General features: G+C 45.3%; 1 protein-coding gene across 1 annotated transcript in view; it reads left to right on the top strand.

The window, feature by feature from the left end:
• The window catches only part of LOC135536902 (unconventional myosin-XV-like), a 192,614-nt gene that overhangs the window by 43,867 nt on the left and 129,058 nt on the right, over window positions 1-19,689 (top strand). The window contains 6 exon segments of the mRNA XM_064963124.1: window positions 1,700-1,754; window positions 2,249-2,289; window positions 15,882-16,117; window positions 16,839-17,029; window positions 17,234-17,306; window positions 19,650-19,689. The exon segment at window positions 19,650-19,689 is cut by the window's right edge and continues 33 nt beyond it. Coding sequence (XP_064819196.1) covers window positions 1,700-1,754; window positions 2,249-2,289; window positions 15,882-16,117; window positions 16,839-17,029; window positions 17,234-17,306; window positions 19,650-19,689 — 636 coding nt within the window.

The following is a 19,689-nucleotide window of genomic DNA, read 5'->3' as shown; positions in this document are numbered from 1 at the left end:
CCCTACCTGCCACCCTAAACCCACTCCAATTTGCTTACCGCCCAAATAGGTCCACAGACAATGCAATCTCAACCACACTGCACACTGCCCTTACCCATCTGGACAAGAGGAATACCTATGTGAGAATGCTGTTCCTCGACTACAGCTCGGCATTTAACACCATAGTACCCTCCAAGCTCGTCATCAAGCTCGAGACCCTGGGTCTCGACCCCGCCCTGTGCAACTGGGTACTGGACTTCCTGACGGGCCGCCCCCAGGTGGTGAGGGTAGGCAACAACATCTCCACCCCGCTGATCCTCAACACTGGGGCCCCACAAGGGTGCGTTCTGAGCCCTCTCCTGTACTCCCTGTTCACCCACGACTGCGTGGCCACGCACGCCTCCAACTCAATCATCAAGTTTACGGACGACACAACAGTGGTAGGCTTGATTACCAACAACGACGAGATGGCATACAGGGAGGAGGTGAGGGCCCTCGGAGTGTGGTGTCAGGAAAATAACCTCACACTCAACGTCAACAAAACTAAGGAGATGATTGTGGACTTCAGGAAACAGCAGAGGGAACACCCCCCTATCCACATCGATGGAACAGTAGTGGAGAGGGTAGTAAGATTTAAGTTCCTCGGCGTACACATCACAGACAAATTGAATTGGTCCACTCACACAGACAGCATCGTGAAGAAGGCGCAGCAGCGCCTCTTCAACCTCAGGAGGCTGAAGAAATCGGCTTGTCACCAAAAGCACTCACAAACCTCTACAGATGCACAATCGAGAGCATCCTGGCGGGCTGTATCACCACCTGGTACGGCAACTGCTCCGCCCACAACCGTAAGGCTCTCCAGAGGGTAGTGAGGTATGCACAACGCATCACCGGGGGCAAACTACCTGCCCTCCAGAACACCTACACCACCCGATGTCACAGGAAGGCCATAAAGATCATCAAGGACAACAACCACCCGAGCCACTGCCTGTTCACCCCGCTATCATCCAGAAGGCGAGGTCAGTACAGGTGCATCAAAGCTGGGACCGAGAGACTGAAAAACAGCTTCTATCTCAAGGCCATCAGACTGTTAAACAGCCACCACTAACATTGAGTGGCTGCTGCCAACACACTGACACTGACTCAACTCCAGCCACTTTAATAATGGGAATTGATGGGAAATGATGTAAAATATATCACTAGCCACTTTAAACAATGCTACCTAATATAATGTTTACATACCCTACATTATTCATCTCATATGTATACGTATATACTGTACTCTATCATCTACTGCATCCTTATGTAATACGTGTATCACTAGCCGCTTTAACTATGCCACTTTGTTTACATACTCATCTCATATGTATATACTGTACTCGATACCATCTACTGTTTCTTGCCTATGCTGCTCTGTACCATCACTCATTCATATATCTTTATGTACATATTCTTTATCCCCCTACACTTGTGTCTATAAGGTAGTAGTTTTGGGAATTGTTAGCTAGATTACTTGTTGGTTATTACTGCATTGTCGGAACTAGAAGCACAAGCATTTTGCTACACTCGCATTAACATCTGCTAACCATGTGTATGTGACAAATACAATTTGATTTGATTTGATGTTTGGGATGCTAATGGTTCCCTTGGAGAGGACCCTGACGTACACATGTCTAATCTCCAGGGTCTGACCCCTGACCCCTGACCCTCTCTCTGTTAGGAGCCTATGTTTGGGATGCTAATGGTTCCCTTGGAGAGGACCCTGACGTACACATGTCTAATCTCCAGGGTCTGACCCCTGACCCTCTCTCTGTTAGGAGCCTATGTTTGGGATGCTAACGGTTCCCTTGGAGAGGACCCCGACGTACACATGTCTAATATCCAGGGTCTGACCCCTGACCCCTGACCCTCTCTCTGTTAGGAGCCTATGTTTGGGATGCTAACGGTTCCCTTGGAGAGGACCCTGACATGTCTAATATCCAGGGTCTGACCCCTGACCCCTGACCCTCTCTCTGTTAGGAGCCTATGTTTGGGATGCTAACGGTTCCCTTGGAGAGGACCCTGACGTACACATGTCTAATATCCAGGGTCTGACCCCTGACCCCTGACCCTCTCTCTGTTAGGAGCCTATGTTTGGGATGCTAACGGTTCCCTTGGAGAGGACCCTGACGTACACATGTCTAATCTCCAGGGTCTGACTCCTGACCCCTGACCCTCTCTCTGTTAGGAGCCTATGTTTGGGATGCTAGGTTCCTGTTGACATGTACAGATGAGGACCTCCGACAGGGAGCTCTGGAGCTGTTCATTATGGTGAGTCCTGTTCATTATGGTGAGTCCTGTTCATTATGGTGAGTCCTGTTCATTATGGTGAGTCCTGTTCATTATGGTGAGTCCTGTTCATTATGGTGAGTCCTGTTCATTATGGTGAGTCCTGTTCATTATGGTGAGTCCTGACTGTTCATTATGGTGAGTCCTGTTCATTATGGTGAGTCCTGTTCATTATGGTGAGTCCTGTTCATTACGGTGAGTCCTGTTCATTATGGTGAGTCCTGTTCACTATGGTGAGTCCTGTTCATTACGGTGAGTCCTGTTCGTTATGGTGAGTCCTGTTCATTATGGTGAGTCCTGTTCGTTATGGTGAGTCCTGTTCATTATGGTGAGTCCTGTTCATTATGGTGAGTCCTGTTCATTATGGTGAGTCCTGCCTGTTCATTATGGTGAGTCTGTTCATTATGGTGAGTCCTGCCTGTTCATTATGGTGAGTCTGTTCATTATGGTGAGTCCTGTTCATTACGGTGAGTCCTGTTCATTACGGTGAGTCCTGTTCATTATGGTGAGTCCTGTTCATTATGGTGAGTCCTGTTCATTATGGTGAGTCCTGTTCATTATGGTGAGTCCTGACTGTTCATTATGGTGAGTCCTGACTGTTCATTATGGTGAGTCCTGACTGTTCATTATGGTGAGTCCTGTTCATTATGGTGAGTCCTGTTCATTATGGTGAGTCCTGTTCATTACGGTGAGTCCTGTTCATTACGGTGAGTCCTGTTCATTATGGTGAGTCCTGTTCATTATGGTGAGTCCTGTTCATTACGGTGAGTCCTGTTCATTATGGTGAGTCCTGTTCATTACGGTGAGTCCTGTTCATTATGGTGAGTCCTGTTCATTATGGTGAGTCCTGTTCATTATGGTGAGTCCTGTTCATTATGGTGAGTCCTGTTCATTATGGGGAGTCCTGACTGTTCATTATGGTGAGTCCTGTTCATTATGGTGAGTCCTGTTCATTACGGTGAGTCCTGTTCATTATGGTGAGTCCTGTTCATTATGGTGAGTCCTGTTCATTATGGTGAGTCCTGTTCATTATGGTGAGTCCTGTTCATTATGGTGAGTCCAGCCTGTTCATTATGGTGAGTCCTGCCTGTTCATTATGGTGAGTCCTGTTCATTATGGTGAGTCCTGTTCATTACGGTGAGTCCTGTTCATTACGGTGAGTCCTGTTCATTATGGTGAGTCCTGTTCATTATGGTGAGTCCTGTTCATTATGGTGAGTCCTGTTCATTATGGTGAGTCCTGTTCATTATGGTGAGTCCTGTTCATTATGGTGAGTCCTGACTGTTCATTATGGTGAGTCCTGTTCGTTATGGTGAGTCCTGTTCATTATGGTGAGTCCTGTTCGTTATGGTGAGTCCTGTTCATTATGGTGGGTCCTGTTCATTATGGTGAGTCCTGACTGTTCATTATGGTGAGTCCTGACTGTTCATTATGGTGAGTCCTGTTCATTATGGTGAGTCCTGACTGTTCATTATGGTGAGTCCTGTTCATTATGGTGAGTCCTGTTCATTATGGTGAGTCCTGACTGTTCATTATGGTGAGTCCTGACTGTTCATTACGGTGAGTCCTGTTCATTACGGTGAGTCCTGTTCATTACGGTGAGTCCTGTTCATTACGGTGAGTCCTGTTCATTATGGTGAGTCCTGTTCATTATGGTGAGTCCTGTTCATTATGGTGAGTCCTGTTCATTATGGTGAGTCTGTTCATTATGGTGAGTCCTGTTCATTATGGTGAGTCCTGACTGTTCATTATGGTGAGTCCTGTTCATTATGGTGAGTCCTGTTCATTATGGTGAGTCCTGTTCGTTATGGTGAGTCCTGTTCATTATGGTGAGTCCTGTTCGTTATGGTGAGTCCTGACTGTTCATTATGGTGAGTCCTGTTCATTATGGGGAGTCCTGTTCATTATGGTGAGTCCTGTTCATTATGGTGAGTCCTGTTCATTATGGTGAGTCCTGACTGTTCATTATGGTGAGTCCTGTTCATTACGGTGAGTCCTGTTCATTACGGTGAGTCCTGTTCATTATGGTGAGTCCTGTTCATTATGGTGAGTCCTGTTCATTATGGTGAGTCCTGTTCATTATGGTGAGTCCTGTTCATTATGGTGAGTCCTGACTGTTCATTATGGGGAGTCCTGTTCATTATGGTGAGTCCTGTTCATTATGGTGAGTCCTGTTCGTTATGGTGAGTCCTGTTCGTTATGGTGAGTCCTGTTCATTATGGTGAGTCCTGTTCATTACGGTGAGTCCTGTTCATTACGGTGAGTCCTGTTCATTACGGTGAGTCCTGTTCATTATGGTGAGTCCTGTTCATTACGGTGAGTCCTGTTCATTACGGTGAGTCCTGTTCATTATGGTGAGTCCTGTTCATTACGGTGAGTCCTGTTCATTATGGTGAGTCCTGTTCATTACGGTGAGTCCTGTTCATTACGGTGAGTCCTGTTCATTATGGTGAGTCCTGACTGTTCATTATGGTGAGTCCTGTTCATTATGGTGAGTCCTGTTCATTATGGTGAGTCCTGTTCATTATGGTGAGTCCTGTTCATTATGGTGAGTCCTGTTCATTATGGTGAGTCCTGTTCATTATGGTGAGTCTGTTCATTATGTTGAGTCCTATTCATTATGGGGAGTCCTGACTGTTCATTATGGTGAGTCCTGTTCATTATGGTGAGTCCTGACTGTTCATTATGGTGAGTCCTGTTCATTATGGTGAGTCCTGACTGTTCATTATGGTGAGTCCTGTTCATTATGGTGAGTCCTGTTCATTATGGTGAGTCCTGTTCATTATGGTGAGTCCTGTTCATTATGGTGAGTCCTGTTCATTATGGTGAGTCCTGACTGTTCATTATGGTGAGTCCTGTTCATTATGGTGAGTCCTGACTGTTCATTATGGTGAGTCCTGTTCATTATGGTGAGTCCTGACTGTTCATTATGGTGAGTCCTGTTCATTATGGTGAGTCCTGTTCATTATGGTGAGTCCTGTTCATTATGGTGAGTCCTGACTGTTCATTATGGTGAGTCCTGTTCATTATGGTGAGTCCTGACTGTTCATTATGGTGAGTCCTGACTGTTCATTATGGTGAGTCCTGTTCATTATGGTGAGTCCTGTTCATTATGGTGAGTCCTGTTCATTATGGTGAGTCCTGTTCATTATGGTGAGTCCTGACTGTTCATTATGGTGAGTCCTGTTCATTATGGTGAGTCCTGCCTGTTCATTATGGGGAGTCCTGTTCATTATGGGGAGTCCTGTTCATTATGGTGAGTCCTGTTCACTATGGTGAGTCCTGTTCATTATGGTGAGTCCTGTTCATTATGGTGAGTCCTGTTCATTATGGTGAGTCCTGTTCATTATGGTGAGTCCTGTTCATTATGGTGAGTCCTGTTCATTATGGTGAGTCCTGTTCATTATGGTGAGTCCTGTTCATTATGGTGAGTCGTGTTCATTATGGGGAGTCCTGTTCATTATGGTGAGTCTGTTCATTATGGTGAGTCCTGACTGTTCATTATGGTGAGTCCTGACTGTTCATTATGGTGAGTCCTGACTGTTCATTATGGTGAGTCCTGACTGTTCATTATGGTGAGTCCTGACTGTTCATTATGGTGAGTCCTGACTGTTCATTATGGTGAGTCCTGACTGTTCATTATGGTGAGTCTGTTCATTATGGTGAGTCATGTTCATTATGGTGAGTCCTGACTGTTCATTATGGTGAGTCCTGACTGTTCATTATGGTGAGTCCTGTTCATTATGGTGAGTCCTGACTGTTCATTATGGTGAGTCCTGTTCATTATGGTGAGTCCTGTTCATTATGGTGAGTCCTGTTCGTTATGGGGAGTCCTGTTCATTATGGTGAGTCCTGTTCATTATGGTGAGTCCTGTTCATTATGGTGAGTCCTGTTCATTATGGTGAGTCTGTTCATTATGGTGAGTCCTGTTCATTATGGTGAGTCCTGTTCATTATGGGGAGTCCTGTTCATTATGGTGAGTCCTGTTCATTATGGTGAGTCCTGTTCATTATGGTGAGTCCTGACTGTTCATTATGGTGAGTCCTGTTCATTATGGTGAGTCCTGACTGTTCATTATGGTGAGTCCTGACTGTTCATTATGGTGAGTCCTGTTCATTACGGTGAGTCCTGTTCATTACGGTGAGTCCTGTTCATTATGGTGAGTCCTGTTCATTACGGTGAGTCCTGTTCATTATGGTTAGTCCTGACTGTTCATTATGGTGAGTCCTGACTGTTCATTATGGTGAGTCCTGTTCATTATGGTGAGTCCTGACTGTTCATTATGGTGAGTCCTGACTGTTCATTATGGTGAGTCCTGACTGTTCATTATGGTGAGTCCTGACTGTTCATTATGGTGAGTCCTGTTCATTATGGGGAGTCCTGTTCATTATGGTGAGTCCTGTTCATTATGGTGAGTCCTGTTCATTATGGTGAGTCCTGTTCATTACGGTGAGTCCTGTTCATTACGGTGAGTCCTGACTGTTCATTATGGTGAGTCCTGTTCATTATGGGGAGTCCTGTTCATTATGGTGAGTCCTGTTCATTATGGTGAGTCCTGACTGTTCATTATGGTGAGTCCTGTTCATTATGGTGAGTCCTGTTCATTATGGTGAGTCCTGACTGTTCATTATGGTGAGTCCTGACTGTTCATTATGGTGAGTCCTGACTGTTCATTATGGTGAGTCCTGTTCATTATGGGGAGTCCTGTTCATTATGGTGAGTCCTGTTCATTATGGTGGGTCCTGTTCATTATGGTGAGTCCTGACTGTTCATTATGGTGAGTCCTGTTCATTATGGTGGGTCCTGTTCATTATGGTGAGTCCTGACTGTTCATTATGGTGAGTCCTGTTCATTATGGTGAGTCCTGTTCATTATGGGGAGTCCTGTTCATTATGGTGAGTCCTGTTCATTATGGGGAGTCCTGTTCATTATGGTGAGTCCTGTTCATTATGGTGAGTCCTGTTCATTATGGTGAGTCCTGTTCATTATGGTGAGTCCTGTTCATTATGGTGAGTCCTGTTCATTATGGTGAGTCCTGTTCATTATGGTGAGTCCTGTTCATTATGGTGAGTCCTGTTCATTATGGTGAGTCCTGTTCATTATGGTGAGTCCTGACTGTTCATTATGGTGAGTCCTGTTCATTATGGTGAGTCCTGTTCATTATGGGGAGTCGTGTTCATTATGGGGAGTCCTGTTCATTATGGTGAGTCTGTTCATTATGGTGAGTCCTGACTGTTCATTATGGTGAGTCCTGACTGTTCATTATGGTGAGTCCTGACTGTTCATTATGGTGAGTCCTGACTGTTCATTATGGTGAGTCTGTTCATTATGGTGAGTCCTGTTCATTATGGTGAGTCCTGACTGTTCATTATGGTGAGTCCTGACTGTTCATTATGGTGAGTCCTGACTGTTCAGTATGGTGAGTCTGTTCATTATGGTGAGTCCTGTTCATTATGGTGAGTCCTGACTGTTCATTATGGTGAGTCCTGACTGTTCATTATGGTGAGTCCTGTTCATTATGGTGAGTCCTGTTCATTATGGTGAGTCTGTTCATTATGGTGAGTCCTGTTCATTATGGTGAGTCTGTTCATTATGGTGAGTCCTGTTCATTATGGTGAGTCTGTTCATTATGGTGAGTCCTGTTCATTATGGTGGGTCCTGTTCATTATGGTGAGTCCTGACTGTTCATTATGGTGAGTCCTGTTCATTATGGTGAGTCCTGTTCATTATGGTGAGTCGTGTTCATTATGGGGAGTCCTGTTCATTATGGTGAGTCTGTTCATTATGGTGAGTCTGTTCATTATGGTGAGTCCTGTTCATTATGGTGAGTCCTGACTGTTCATTATGGTGAGTCCTGACTGTTCATTATGGTGAGTCCTGTTCATTATGGTGAGTCCTGACTGTTCATTATGGTGAGTCCTGACTGTTCACTATTGTGAGTCCTGTTCATTATGGTGAGTCCTGACTTCATTATGGTGAGTCCTGTTCATCACGGTGAGTCCTGTTCATTATGGTGAGTCCTGACTGTTCATTATGGTGAGTCCTGTTCATTATGGTGAGTCCTGTTCATTATGGTGAGTCCTGTTCATTATGGTGAGTCCTGTTCATTACGGTGAGTCCTGTTCATTACGGTGAGTCCTGTTCATTACGGTGAGTCCTGTTCATTATGGTGAGTCCTGTTCATTATGGGGAGTCTGTTCATTATGGTGAGTCCTGTTCATTATGGTGAGTCCTGTTCATTATGGTGAGTCCTGTTCATTATGGTGAGTCCTGTTCATTATGGTGAGTCTGTTCATTATGTTGAGTCCTGTTCATTATGGGGAGTCCTGTTCATTATGGTGAGTCCTGTTCATTATGGTGAGTCCTGTTCATTATGGTGAGTCCTGTTCATTACGGTGAGTCCTGTTCATTACGGTGAGTCCTGTTCATTATGGTGAGTCCTGACTGTTCATTATGGTGAGTCCTGACTGTTCATTATGGTGAGTCCTGTTCATTATGGTGAGTCCTGTTCATTACGGTGAGTCCTGTTCGTTATGGTGAGTCCTGTTCATTATGGTGAGTCCTGTTCATTATGGTGAGTCCTGTTCATTACGGTGAGTCCTGTTCATTATGGTGAGTCCTGTTCGTTATGGTGAGTCCTGTTTGTTATGGTGAGTCCTGTTCATTATGGTGAGTCCTGTTCATTATGGTGAGTCCTCTTCATTATGGTGAGTCCTGTTCATTATGGTGAGTCCTGTTCATTACGGTGAGTCCTGTTCATTACGGTGAGTCCTGTTCATTATGGTGAGTCCTGTTCATTATGGTGAGTCCTGTTCATTACGGTGAGTCCTGTTCATTACGGTGAGTCCTGTTCATTACGGTGAGTCCTGTTCATTACGGTGAGTCCTGTTCATTATGGTGAGTCCTGTTCATTATGGTGAGTCCTGACTGTTCATTATGGTGAGTCCTGACTGTTCATTATGGTGAGTCCTGTTCATTATGGTGAGTCCTGTTCATTATGGTGAGTCCTGTTCATTATGGTGAGTCCTGTTCATTATGGTGAGTCCTGTTCACTATGGTGAGTCCTGTTCGTTATGGGGAGTCCTGTTCGTTATGGTGAGTCCTGTTCGTTATGGTGAGTCCTGTTCATTATGGTGAGTCCTGTACATTACGGTGAATCCTGTTCATTACGGTGAGTCCTGTTCATTATGGTGAGTCCTGTTCATTATGGTGAGTCCTGTTCATTACGGTGAGTCCTGTTCATTATGGTGAGTCCTGTTCATTATGGTGAGTCCTGACTGTTCATTATGGTGAGTCCTGTTCATTATGGTGAGTCCTGACTGTTCATTATGGTGAGTCCTGACTGTTCATTATGGTGAGTCCTGACTGTTCATTATGGTGAGTCCTGACTGTTCATTATGGTGAGTCCTGTTCATTATGGGGAGTCCTGTTCATTATGGTGAGTCCTGTTCATTATGGTGAGTCCTGTTCATTATGGTGGGTCCTGTTCATTATGGTGAGTCCTGTTCATTATGGTGAGTCCTGTTCATTATGGTGAGTCCTGTTCATTACGGTGAGTCCTGTTCATTATGGTGAGTCCTGACTGTTCATTATGGTGAGTCCTGTTCATTATGGGGAGTCCTGTTCATTATGGTGAGTCCTGTTCATTATGGTGAGTCCTGACTGTTCATTATGGTGAGTCCTGTTCATTATGGTGAGTCCTGTTCATTATGGTGAGTCCTGACTGTTCATTATGGTGAGTCCTGACTGTTCATTATGGTGAGTCCTGACTGTTCATTATGGTGAGTCCTGTTCATTATGGGGAGTCCTGTTCATTATGGTGAGTCCTGTTCATTATGGTGGGTCCTGTTCATTATGGTGAGTCCTGACTGTTCATTATGGTGAGTCCTGTTCATTATGGTGGGTCCTGTTCATTATGGTGAGTCCTGACTGTTCATTATGGTGAGTCCTGTTCATTATGGTGAGTCCTGTTCATTATGGGGAGTCCTGTTCATTATGGTGAGTCCTGTTCATTATGGTGAGTCCTGTTCATTATGGTGAGTCCTGTTCATTATGGTGAGTCCTGTTCATTATGGTGAGTCCTGTTCATTATGGTGAGTCCTGTTCATTATGGTGAGTCCTGTTCATTATGGTGAGTCCTGTTCATTATGGTGAGTCCTGTTCATTATGGTGAGTCCTGTTCATTATGGTGAGTCCTGTTCATTATGGTGAGTCCTGTTCATTATGGTGAGTCCTGACTGTTCATTATGGTGAGTCCTGTTCATTATGGTGAGTCCTGTTCATTATGGGGAGTCGTGTTCATTATGGGGAGTCCTGTTCATTATGGTGAGTCTGTTCATTATGGTGAGTCCTGACTGTTCATTATGGTGAGTCCTGACTGTTCATTATGGTGAGTCCTGACTGTTCATTATGGTGAGTCTGTTCATTATGGTGAGTCCTGTTCATTATGGTGAGTCCTGACTGTTCATTATGGTGAGTCCTGACTGTTCATTATGGTGAGTCCTGACTGTTCAGTATGGTGAGTCTGTTCATTATGGTGAGTCCTGTTCATTATGGTGAGTCCTGACTGTTCATTATGGTGAGTCCTGACTGTTCATTATGGTGAGTCCTGTTCATTATGGTGAGTCCTGTTCATTATGGTGAGTCTGTTCATTATGGTGAGTCCTGTTCATTATGGTGAGTCTGTTCATTATGGTGAGTCCTGTTCATTATGGTGAGTCTGTTCATTATGGTGAGTCCTGTTCATTATGGTGGGTCCTGTTCATTATGGTGAGTCCTGACTGTTCATTATGGTGAGTCCTGTTCATTATGGTGAGTCCTGTTCATTATGGTGAGTCGTGTTCATTATGGGGAGTCCTGTTCATTATGGTGAGTCTGTTCATTATGGTGAGTCTGTTCATTATGGTGAGTCCTGTTCATTATGGTGAGTCCTGACTGTTCATTATGGTGAGTCCTGACTGTTCATTATGGTGAGTCCTGTTCATTATGGTGAGTCCTGACTGTTCATTATGGTGAGTCCTGACTGTTCACTATTGTGAGTCCTGTTCATTATGGTGAGTCCTGACTTCATTATGGTGAGTCCTGACTTCATTATGGTGAGTCCTGTTCATCACGGTGAGTCCTGTTCATTATGGTGAGTCCTGACTGTTCATTATGGTGAGTCCTGTTCATTATGGTGAGTCCTGTTCATTATGGTGAGTCCTGTTCATTATGGTGAGTCCTGTTCATTACGGTGAGTCCTGTTCATTACGGTGAGTCCTGTTCATTACGGTGAGTCCTGTTCATTATGGTGAGTCCTGTTCATTATGGGAGTCTGTTCATTATGGTGAGTCCTGTTCATTATGGTGAGTCCTGTTCATTATGGTGAGTCCTGTTCATTATGGTGAGTCCTGTTCATTATGGTGAGTCTGTTCATTATGTTGAGTCCTGTTCATTATGGGGAGTCCTGTTCATTATGGTGAGTCCTGTTCATTATGGTGAGTCCTGTTCATTATGGTGAGTCCTGTTCATTACGGTGAGTCCTGTTCATTACGGTGAGTCCTGTTCATTATGGTGAGTCCTGACTGTTCATTATGGTGAGTCCTGACTGTTCATTATGGTGAGTCCTGTTCATTATGGTGAGTCCTGTTCATTACGGTGAGTCCTGTTCGTTATGGTGAGTCCTGTTCATTATGGTGAGTCCTGTTCATTATGGTGAGTCCTGTTCATTACGGTGAGTCCTGTTCATTATGGTGAGTCCTGTTCGTTATGGTGAGTCCTGTTTGTTATGGTGAGTCCTGTTCATTATGGTGAGTCCTGTTCATTATGGTGAGTCCTCTTCATTACGGTGAGTCCTGTTCATTACGGTGAGTCCTGTTCATTACGGTGAGTCCTGTTCATTACGGTGAGTCCTGTTCATTATGGTGAGTCCTGTTCATTATGGTGAGTCCTGTTCATTACGGTGAGTCCTGTTCATTACGGTGAGTCCTGTTCATTACGGTGAGTCCTGTTCATTACGGTGAGTCCTGTTCATTATGGTGAGTCCTGACTGTTCATTATGGTGAGTCCTGACTGTTCATTATGGTGAGTCCTGTTCATTATGGTGAGTCCTGACTGTTCATTATGGTGAGTCCTGACTGTTCATTATGGTGAGTCCTGTTCATTATGGTGAGTCCTGTTCATTATGGTGAGTCCTGTTCATTATGGTGAGTCCTGTTCACTATGGTGAGTCCTGTTCGTTATGGGGAGTCCTGTTCGTTATGGTGAGTCCTGTTCGTTATGGTGAGTCCTGTTCATTATGGTGAGTCCTGTACATTACGGTGAGTCCTGTTCATTACGGTGAGTCCTGTTCATTACGGTGAGTCCTGTTCATTACGGTGAGTCCTGTTCATTATGATGAGTCCTGTTCATTATGGTGAGTCCTGTTCATTATGGTGAGTCCTGTTCGTTATGGTGAGTCCTGTTCATTATGGTGAGTCCTGTTCATTACGGTGAGTCCTGTACATTACGGTGAGTCCTGTTCATTACGGTGAGTCCTGTACATTACGGTGAGTCCTGTTCATTACGGTGAGTCCTGTTCATTACGGTGAGTCCTGTTCATTATGGTGAGTCTGTTCATCTCACCCCTTGGGGTCAAAATGATCACAAGAACGGTGAGCAAAAATCCCAGAACCACACGGGGGGACCTAGTGAATGACCTGCAGAGAGCTGGGACCAAAGTAACAAAGCCTACCATCAGTAACACACTACGCCGCCAGGGACTCAAATCCTGCAAATTTCCTCTATTTACCAAATCATGAGCGCAAACCACACACAAGTCAGTGTTAGTTATCAAAGTCCATCTTTAATTATATGAGCTCTATAGCATTTTGACTTTCAACAGTTCAGTATCTCTAATGAAAAGTTGAGAGTCCATATCAACAGTCTATATCAAATCCATCCTATCTTGACAAGATCACAGAGACACACTGACTGGCACACAGACATTGCCAAGAGATACACGCTTGATGATCCCTTGACCTCTCCCCTCTCTGCGGCCCATGCAACTTAGTCTTGACATAGAACAGATACTGCAACCCTGCCACAGTATTAAGCAAAAATAACATTCTTGATGAGAAGTAACTTACAAACATACAGTGCCTTGCAAAAGTATTCGGCCCCCTTGAACTTTGCGACCTTTTGCCACATTTCAGGCTTCAAATAAAAGATATAAAACTGTATTTTTTTGTGAAGAATCAACAACAAGTGGGACACAATCATGAAGTGGAACGACATTTATTGGATATTTAAAACTTTTTTAACAAATCAAAAACTGAAAAATTGGGCGTGCAAAATTATTCAGCCCCCTTAAGTTAATACTTTGTAGCGCCACCTTTTGCTGCGATTACAGCTGTAAGTCGCTTGGGGTATGTCTCTATCAGTTTTGCACATCGAGAGACTGAAAATTTTCCCATTCCTCCTTGCAAAACAGCTCAAGCTCAGTGAGGTTGGATGGAGAGCATTTGTGAACAGCAGTTTTCAGTTCTTTCCACAGATTCTCAATTGGATTCAGGTCTGGACTTTGACTTGGCCATTCTAACACCTGGATATGTTTATTTTTGAACCATTCCATTGTAGATTTTGCTTTATGTTTTGGATCATTGTCTTGTTGGAAGACAAATCTCCGTCCCAGTCTCAGGTCTTTTGCAGACTCCATCAGGTTTTCTTCCAGAATGGCCCTGTATTTGGCTCCATCCATCTTCCCATCAATTTTAACCATCTTCCCTGTCCCTGCTGAAGAAAAGCAGGCCCAAACCATGATGCTGCCACCACCATGTTTGACAGTGGGGATGGTGTGGTCAGGGTGATGAGCTGTGTTGCTTTTACGCCAAACATAACGTTTTGCATTGTTGCCAAAAAGTTCAATTCTGGTTTCATCTGACCAGAGCACCTTCTTCCACATGTTTGGTGTCTCTCCCAGGTGGCTTGTGGCAAATTTTAAACAACACTTTTTAAGGATATCTTTAAGAAATTGCTTTCTTCTTGCCACTCTTCCATAAAGGCCAGATTTGTGCAAAATACGACTGTCCTATGGACAGAGTCTCCCACCTCAGCTGTAGATCTCTGCAGTTCATCCAGAGTGATCATGGGCCTCTTGGCTGCATCTCTGATCAGTCTTCTCCTTGTATGAGCTGAAAGTTTAGAGGGACGGCCAGGTCTTGGTAGATTTGCAGTGGTCTGATACTCCTTCCATTTCAATATTATTGAAATTGCACAGTGGTCCTTGGGATGTTTAAAGCTTGGGAAATCTTTTTGTATCCAAATCCGGCTTTAAACTTCTTCACAACAGTATCTCGGACCTGCCTGGTGTGTTCCTTGTTCTTCATGATGCTCTCTGCGCTTTTAACGGACCTCTGAGACTATCACAGTGCAGGTGCATTTATACGGAGACTTGATTACACACAGGTGGATTGTATTTATCATCATTAGTCATTTAGGTCAACATTGGATCATTCAGAGATCCTCACTGAACTTCTGGAGAGAGTTTGCTGCACTGAAAGTAAAGGGGCTGAATAATTTTGCACGGCCAATTTTTCAGTTTTTGATTTGTTAAAAAAGTTTGAAATATCCAATATCCAATGTCGTTCCACTTCATGATTGTGTCCCACTTGTTGTTGATTCTTCACAAAAAAATACATTTTTATATCTTTATGTTTGAAGCCTGAAATGTGGCAAAAGGTCGCAAAGTTCAAGGGGGCCGAATACTTTCACAAGGCACTGTACATACACTCGAACAGTAGATGGGATGTAATTTCTGTCATGGTTCTCACCACTGTTTATCACTACCAAGCTGGCTTTTCCATTCCCCCGAGATTAGAGGAACCTTGACGGGACTCCCTGTCCTGCCGTAAGGTTCTCAGAGTTCTAGCCAGGTCAGGTCATACACAGTTTAATTGTTCTCGGTATCTTCTTAGCCACACACACATTTCTCCTTGTCTCGACCAAACCTTATTAGACTGAAGTTTATCATTCTAATTCATTATACATGTTACAGAATCGAATGATTACTAATAGTTACGTTTGTCTAATTATTCATTATATATATTACATAATGTCATAATTACATTTCAGGGTGGAATTCTTTAGTCATTACCTTTAAGCATATACATTCCCTTATCATAGGGTTATGTATATCTCTGTGTTCTAGGTGTTTAAGTGTTAGGGTTCTGTCTATCTCTGTGTTCTAGTTGTTTAAGTGTTAGACAGAACCCTATCTATGTGTTCTAGGTGTTTAAGTGTTAGAGTTCTGTCTATCTGTGTGCTAGGTGTTTAAGTTTAGGATTCTGTGTTCTAGGTGTTTAAGTGTTAGGGTTCTGTCTATCTCTGGGTTATAGGTGTTTAAGTGTTAGGGTTCTGTCTATTTCTGTGTTCTAGGTGTTTAAGTGTTAGGGTTCCATCTAGCTCTGTGTTCTAGGTGTTTAAGTGTTAGGGTTCTGTCTATCTATGTGTTCTAGGTGTTTAAGTGTTAGGGTTCTGTCTGTGTCGTATCTGTGTTCTAAGTATTAATAAAGGTAAAGGTAAATAAAAAATTAAGGGATGTGGTTCTATGTTGTAGATCCTGAGGTTCATGGGCGACCCCCACCTGAATGGGGCTCAGGAGAACCTGTTTGGGAACTACATCATCCAGAGAGGACTGGCCAATCAGGGCCTGCGAGACGAGATCCTGGCTCAGCTGGCCAACCAGGTGTGGCGGAACCCTAACCATGACAACGCAGAAAGAGGCTGGCTGCTGCTGCTGGGGTGTGTCTGCTGCTTCCCCGCCTCCGCCAGGCTGCACACACATCTACTGAAGTAAGAACACACACATCTACTGAAGTAAGAACACACACACCTACTGAAGTAAGAACACACACATCTACTGAAGTAAGAACACACACATCTACTGAAGTAAGAACACACACACACATCTACTGAAGTAAGAACACACACATCTACTGAAGTAAGAACACACACACACATCTACTGAAGTAAGAACACACACATCTACTGAAGTAAGAACACACACACACATCTACTGAAGTAAGAACACACACATCTACTGAAGTAAGAACACACACACCTACTGAAGTAAGAACACACACACACCCACTGAAGTAAGAACACGCACACACACCTATTGAAGTAAGAACACACACACACACCTACTGAAGTAAGAACACACACACACACCTACTGAAGTAAGAACACACACACACACCTATTGAAGTAAGAACACACACACACACCTACTGAAGTAAGAACACACACACACACACCTACTGAAGTAAGAACACACACCTACTGAAGTAAGAACACACACCTACTGAAGTAAGAACACACACACACCCACTGAGGTAAGGAACACGCACCTGCTGGTGGAACACGCATCTGCTGAGAACACACACACACACACACACCTACTGAAGTAAGAACACACACACACACCTACTGAAGTAAGAGCACACACACACACCTACGGAAGTAAGAACACACACACAGACCATGGTCCTACCTGCTCACACCTGTCTCCTAGGTTTGTGTCTGACCACGCCCCTGCTGGTTGCCGGGCGCTGCTGCAGCACCGGCTGATCCAGGCCAATCAGAAGTCCCGGCTGTTATCAGGGTCCGCCCCTGAGACAGCACGCACCTATCCACTGTCTCTGTTGGAGTGGACAGCCAATAGGAAGAGGGCTAACATGGTGCTGCAGGTGTCCTGCTTCGACGGTGAGCTGCGCTTTCTGATGACATCACAGAGCTGTCTACTAACTGACAGACACAGAAACACAGGGGGGACAACTGCTTATCTCCATAACTCTCCTCCCTCCCTCCCCTCTCTCTCTCTCTCTCTCTCTCTCTCTCTCTCTCTCTCTCTCTCCCTCTCTCCCTCTCTCCCTCTCTCCCTCTCTCTCTCTCCCTCTCTCTCTCTAGGAGAATCGTTCCTGTGTCCCGTCCAATCCTGGACCAGTGGAGAAGATCTGGCGGGAGACATCCTGCGACACAGGTATCCTATCCTACCATCCTACTACACAGGTATCCTATCCTACCATCCTACTACACAGGTATCCTATCCTACCATCCTACTACACAGGTATCCTATCCTACCATCCTACTACACAGGTATCCTATCCTACCGTCCTACTACACAGGTATCCTATCCTACCATCCTACTACACAGGTATCCTATCCTACCATCCTACTACACAGGTATCCTATCCTACTACACAGGTATCCTATCCTACCATCCTGCGACACAGGTATCCTATCCTACCATCCTGCGACACAGGTATCCTATCCTACCATCCTACTACACAGGTATCCTATCCTACCATCCTACTACACAGGTATCCTATCCTACCATCCTACTACACAGGTATCCTATCCTACCATCCTACTACACAGGTATCCTATCCTACCATCCTACTACACAGGTATCCTATCCTACAACACAGGTATCCTATCCTACCATCCTACTACACAGGTATCCTATCCTACCATCCTACTACACAGGTATCCTATCCTACCAACCTACTACACAGGTATCCTATCCTACCATCCTGCGACACAGGTATCCTATCCTACCAACCTACTACACAGGTATCCTATCCTACCATCCTGCGACACAGGTATCCTATCCTACCAACCTACTACACAGGTATCCTATCCTACCATCCTACTACACAGGTATCCTATCCTACTACACAGGTATCCTATCCTACCATCCTGCGACACAGGTATCCTATCCTACCATCCTGCGACACAGGTATCCTATCCTACCATCCTACTACACAGGTATCCTATCCTACCATCCTACTACACAGGTATCCTATCCTACCATCCTACTACACAGGTATCCTATCCTACCATCCTACTACACAGGTATCCTATACTACTACACAGGTATCCTATCCTACCAGTGTAGGACAGGGGTGTTCTATACTGTCTGTGTTCCTGTAGGGGAGTGTGTGAGGCGTGGAGGGGGTGTTCTATACTGTCTGTCTGTGTTCCTGTAGGGGAGTGTGTGAGGCGTGGAGGGGGTGTTCTATACTGTCTGTGTTCCTGTAGGGGAGTGTGTGAGGCGTGGAGGGGGTGTTCTATACTGTCTGTCTGTGTTCCTGTAGGGGAGTGTGTGAGGCGTGGAGGGGGTGTTCTATACTGTCTGTGTTCCTGTAGGGGAGTGTGTGAGGCGTGGAGGGGGTGTTCTATACTGTCTGTCTGTGTTCCTGTAGGGGAGTGTGTGAGGCGTTGAGGGGGTGTTCTATACTGTCTGTGTTCCTGTAGGGGAGTGTGTGAGGCGTGGAGGGGGTGTTCTATACTGTCTGTCTGTGTTCCTGTAGGGGAGTGTGTGAGGCGTGGAGGGGGTGTTCTATACTGTCTGTGTTCCTGTAGGGGAGTGTGTGAGGCGTGGAGGGGGTGTTCTATACTGTCTGTGTTCCTGTAGGGGAGTGTGTGAGGCGTTGAGGGGGTGTTCTATACTGTCTGTGTTCCTGTAGGGGAGTGTGTGAGGCGTGGAGGGGGTGTTCTATACTGTCTGTCTGTGTTCCTGTAGGGGAGTGTGTGAGGCGTGGAGGGGGTGTTCTATACTGTCTGTGTTCCTGTAGGGGAGTGTGTGAGGCGTGGAGGGGGTGTTCTATACTGTCTGTGTTCCTGTAGGGGAGTGTGTGAGGCGTGGAGGGGGTGTTCTATACTGTCTGTGTTCCTGTAGGGGAGTGTGTGAGGCGTGGAGGGGGTGTTCTATACTGTCTGTGTTCCTGTAGGGGAGTGTGGGAGGCGTGGAGGGGGTGTTCTATACTGTCTGTGTTCCTGTAGGGGAGTGTGTGAGGCGTGGAGGGGGTTTTCTATACTGTCTGTGTTCCTGTAGGGGAGTGTGTGAGGCGTGGAGGGGAGGTTCTATACTGTCTGTCTGTGTTCCTGTAGGGGAGTGTGTGAGGCGTGGAGGGGGTGTTCTATACTGTCTGTCTGTGTTCCTGTAGGGGAGTGTGTGAGGCGTGGAGGGGGTGTTCTATACTGTCTGTGTTCCTGTAGGGGAGTGTGTGAGGTTATCGTGGAGGGGAGAGTTCTATACTGTCTGTGTTCCTGTAGGGGAGTGTGTGAGAGCGTGGAGGGGGTGTTCTATACTGTCTGTGTTCCTGTAGGGGAGTGTGTGAGGCGTGGAGGGGGTGTTCTATACTGTCTGTGTTCCTGTAGGGGAGTGTGTGAGGCGTGGAGGGGGTGTTCTATACTGTCTGTGTTCCTGTAGGGGAGTGTGTGAGGCGTGGAGGGGGTGTTCTATACTGTCTGTGTTCCTGTAGGGGAGTGTGTGAGGCGTGGAGGGGGTTTTCTATACTGTCTGTCTGTGTTCCTGTAGGGGAGTGTGTGAGGCGTGGAGGGGGTTTTCTGTACTGATG

The sequence above is a fragment of the Oncorhynchus masou genome, unplaced genomic scaffold, assembly GCF_036934945.1.
Source record: "Oncorhynchus masou masou isolate Uvic2021 unplaced genomic scaffold, UVic_Omas_1.1 unplaced_scaffold_682, whole genome shotgun sequence".
Taxonomy (NCBI): domain Eukaryota; kingdom Metazoa; phylum Chordata; class Actinopteri; order Salmoniformes; family Salmonidae; genus Oncorhynchus; species Oncorhynchus masou.
This window is presented reverse-complemented; position numbering and strand designations above follow the sequence as displayed.